The sequence below is a fragment of the Coptis chinensis genome, chromosome 7 (genome assembly GCF_015680905.1).
Source record: "Coptis chinensis isolate HL-2020 chromosome 7, ASM1568090v1, whole genome shotgun sequence".
NCBI classification, from domain to species: Eukaryota; Viridiplantae; Streptophyta; class Magnoliopsida; order Ranunculales; family Ranunculaceae; genus Coptis; species Coptis chinensis.
In genome coordinates, this window is record NC_141462.1 from 94,066,199 (window position 1) to 94,070,018 (window position 3,820).

Sequence of the window (3,820 nt, forward strand, 5' to 3'; positions counted from 1 at the left end):
ATGTTTGCGTTCACATCCACTGGTGGTGCAGTACAGAGTTCAATTAACGATGGAAAGGGGCCCTTTGTTTATAAAATAAAAGGACAAAATCACCATAAAATAGGAACTTTGCTTCCACCAGAAGGAGTGCGTCCAAGGTTTGCACATATACATACATGATACAGAAAATGAAGTCTCACACAGGTTGAACTCACTCAGTAAGAAAATTGTAAAGAAGAGGGCAAGAGACGAGTTAGATCCTAGCATTGTTCAAGGACTGATAGATATGTTGAATGTTACCAACAAACTCACTGAGATTTACAGAATGGCAAGGGATAGATTTAAAGAATGTCATGTAGCAGACATTAGCATAAAACTGATTAATAGAAGACAAAAAGATGGAAGACTTTATAATTTACCATCATCAACAGAAGTTGTTGGTTTAATTGTTGGTAATGGTGATGAATTTAATGAGCACAGAGATGTTATTGTCGACAAGAAAGGATTTGGATTGAAGAGAATCAATGAATTACTTCCAAGTTTCATGGCAATGCAATATCCACTTTTGTTCCCCCATGCTGAAGATGGATATAGAATTGACATTCCATATAGAAACAATAAAGTAGTTGGAAAAAGAAAAAATATTAGCATGAGAGAATTTTATGCTTTTAGATTGCAACCGGAGACACAATGAAGGCCAAATTGTGGTTCGTGGAAAGAAGTTGAGACAACAGTTTTTGTGTAGATTCTTATCTGACTCTTGAACAAAGTAGAATGGAATGGGTTCGAAATAATCAACAAACAATTAGTGCAGAATTGTATCAAGGATTAGTAGATCTTTGCTATTTGGTGGTGACGAAGCTTTGGTTGTATAGGGAAACAATTAGTTCTTCCTTCATCTTTCACAGGGAGGACCCGTTATATGATACAAAACTATCAAGATGCCATTGCAATATCTTGCACCTGCTTTGGTGCACCAGATCTTTTCATTACTTTTACTTGCAACCCCAAATGGCCAGAAATTCAAAGATGTATAGACATGGTAGCTCTTGGTTATAAACCCGATGATTTTCTCGATATTGTTGCAAGAGTTTTTGAGATTAAATTGCATGAACCCGATGACAAACTTACAAAAGCGCAAACGATTTGGAAAAGCTTGGGCAGGTATCCTAGATTTACTGTTTTTTTAATAAGTAATTTATACTTAACAAAATAATACTCATTTTACTTTGATATAATTTTATTAATGTTTTGCAGCATTATACACTATTGAATTCCAGAAGAGAGGTTTACCACATGCTCACATTTTACTCTTTTTGGACAACGCTTCGAAGCCTACTACTCCTTCTCAAATCAATAAGCTCATATCTGCTGAGTTACCCGACCCAATTGAGGACAAAATTGCATATGGATCAGTTGTAGAATTCATGATTCACGGACCGTGTGGTGATGAAAACCCAGCTTCCCCTTGCATGGAAGAGAAGAAGTGTACTAAGTTCTATCCAAAACCTTTTAGTGAAGAGACAACTATTGATGACAATGAATTCACAATTTACAGGAGGCGGAATAACAATCGGAAGGCAATGAAAAAGAAAATAGAAGTTGATAACAGATGGGTTGTTCCACACAATGTAGATTTGATAGTAAAGTACCAAGCTCATATTAATGTCGAACACTGCAACAAGGCCAGATTAATCAAGTACCTTTTCAAATACATTAACAAGGGAAGAGACAAAGCTACTGCAATTATTGTTGAAAACTTGGTTACAGACAACGACAGTAATCATCAAATAGTAAAGGATGTTGATGGAGTTGCAAATTTCTTAGACTGTCGTTTCTTATCTGCCTCGGAAACGGTTTGGAGACTATTGAAATTTGATATTCAATACAGAAATCCAGGCGTTGAAAGGTTACCATTCCATCTTGAAGGTCAGCATTTGGTTTATTATAGTGAAAGAGATTATCCAAAAGATGTAATAAATTGGGAAAATGCTTCAAAAACAAAGTTCACAGAGTGGTTTACGGCAAATGTTGAGTATCCAGAATTAGCCATGAATCTTACGTATGTTGATTTTCCTACTAAATTTGTATGGAATAAAAAAGAAAGGAAGTGGAAGCCAAGGAAAAAAGGGAAGAAAGTTGGACGTGTGTACTACGCACATCCCACATCGAGAGAGATTCTATTTGAGGCTATTGCTGAATATTGTCAAAGGCCCTTTGAATTATGAGGATATTCGAACTGTTAATGGAAAAGTTTATCTAACTTTCAAAGCTGCATGTCAGGTATGTTTTTAATGACATTTTATCTTTAGTTTATATTAGTTTCTAACTTAAATATGTTGTACATAATCTATAAATTAAAAACAATAAGGATTGGATAAATATGTTGTAAATGCATTAAAATAGCTGAAGCTATAACAAATGAAGGTTAAGTACTAGGAGTCCATATCATCACTATATGATTGTATGGAGAATTAAACAGAGAATATCAATTTGTAAATAACATAAGATAAAAAGGGGGCATGATTAAGATCAATGATAAATAGTTATCTTTATAGGCACTAGGGCATAGATACAAAAGAATGGGATTGTTAATTCCTACGAAATAATGGATATGAAAAGTTAGTTCAACAGCTTATAGCTCCTCAAGGATGCTCTGGAGCATAGACCTCCAAGAACTGCGACACCCCTTATTAGCATCACTTAAAGGAAAGTCATGCATAGAGCCTACGTTCATATCACACTAAGATAAGCTTTCATTTCTATTATCGAGTCCAGAAATAGATGATTTTATGATAACTAAAGTTCACTTTATGGGATAGATACAAACCTGACAATTTCTAACTTGATAACGACATCCTGCCGTTTGAGACATTCAAGGTTCAAAAACTGGAAAAAGTAACCATCAAGTATCAAATATATAGTTTTTATAGGATTGCCCTAGCAAAGATAAAGAGGCATTCACTTACTATATTCGTCCAAGAAAAACTACAGTTCATGAATAGGGTGGATTACCTGAAAATTAAAAAACCAAGTTTAACAAGGTAATAATTAGCCAAAAAGTTACTATCAAAGATATTCACTGTATCAAAATCAAAAATTGAAATTACCGACTAATTTATATTTTGTATATTCAAATTCTAATGTATCATTTTGTTAAATTCTTATATCAAGGAGCATGGACTACTAGAGGACGACAGCAAATGGGATGATGCTATGGAAGAAGCAAGTCATTGGCAACTTCCAAAATCTTTAAGGCAATTGTTCGTCACTTTGATACTACTTTGTGGGGTGACTTATCCTGATAAACTTTTTGAGAAACATCAAAAGCACCTCGGAGATGATATTTTGTTTCGATACAGAAAGAAAAACAATAATGAGAATCTCCAACTCACTGAAGAACAGATTAGAAATGAGACTCTCTGTGAAATTGAACAAATTATGGTTGAAAAAGGATTATCTCTCACAAACATTCCTGATTTCCCGAAATTTGATATGTCTTCAAGGATCTCCACAGAAAACAAATTGATTGCTGAAGAATTAGACTACTACTGCAATGAGTTGTGAAAAGAATATGAGATTCTTAACAACGGAATGAACGCTAAGCAGCGTGAGGTATTCAGCTCTGTTAATGATGCAGTTCAGTCTCAATCAGGAGGTGTTTTTTTTGTGTACGGATGCGGAGGAACTGGCAAAACATATCTTTACAAAACAATAATTTCTAAACTTCGGTCTGAAGGAAAAATTGTTCTTGCAGTTCGTCGCCGCAGGATAGTCTTGCGCTCCTACTTCAAGGTGGAAGGACAGCTCACTCTAGGTTTAAAATTGTTATTCCGATTGA

The 3,820-nt window shown here is 34.8% G+C and overlaps 1 protein-coding gene across 1 annotated transcript; it reads left to right on the forward strand.

Moving 5' to 3' along the window:
- The first annotated feature begins 1,018 nt into the window (after window positions 1–1,018).
- Window positions 1,019–3,546, forward strand: LOC147490128 (uncharacterized). The gene is made up of 4 exons (XM_086574805.1): window positions 1,019–1,172; window positions 1,237–2,124; window positions 2,192–2,262; window positions 3,154–3,546. The coding sequence occupies exons 1-4, from the start codon at window positions 1,019–1,021 to the stop codon at window positions 3,544–3,546; spliced, it is 1,506 nt and encodes a 501-aa protein (XP_086430931.1).
- The last annotated feature ends 274 nt before the right edge of the window (window positions 3,547–3,820 follow it).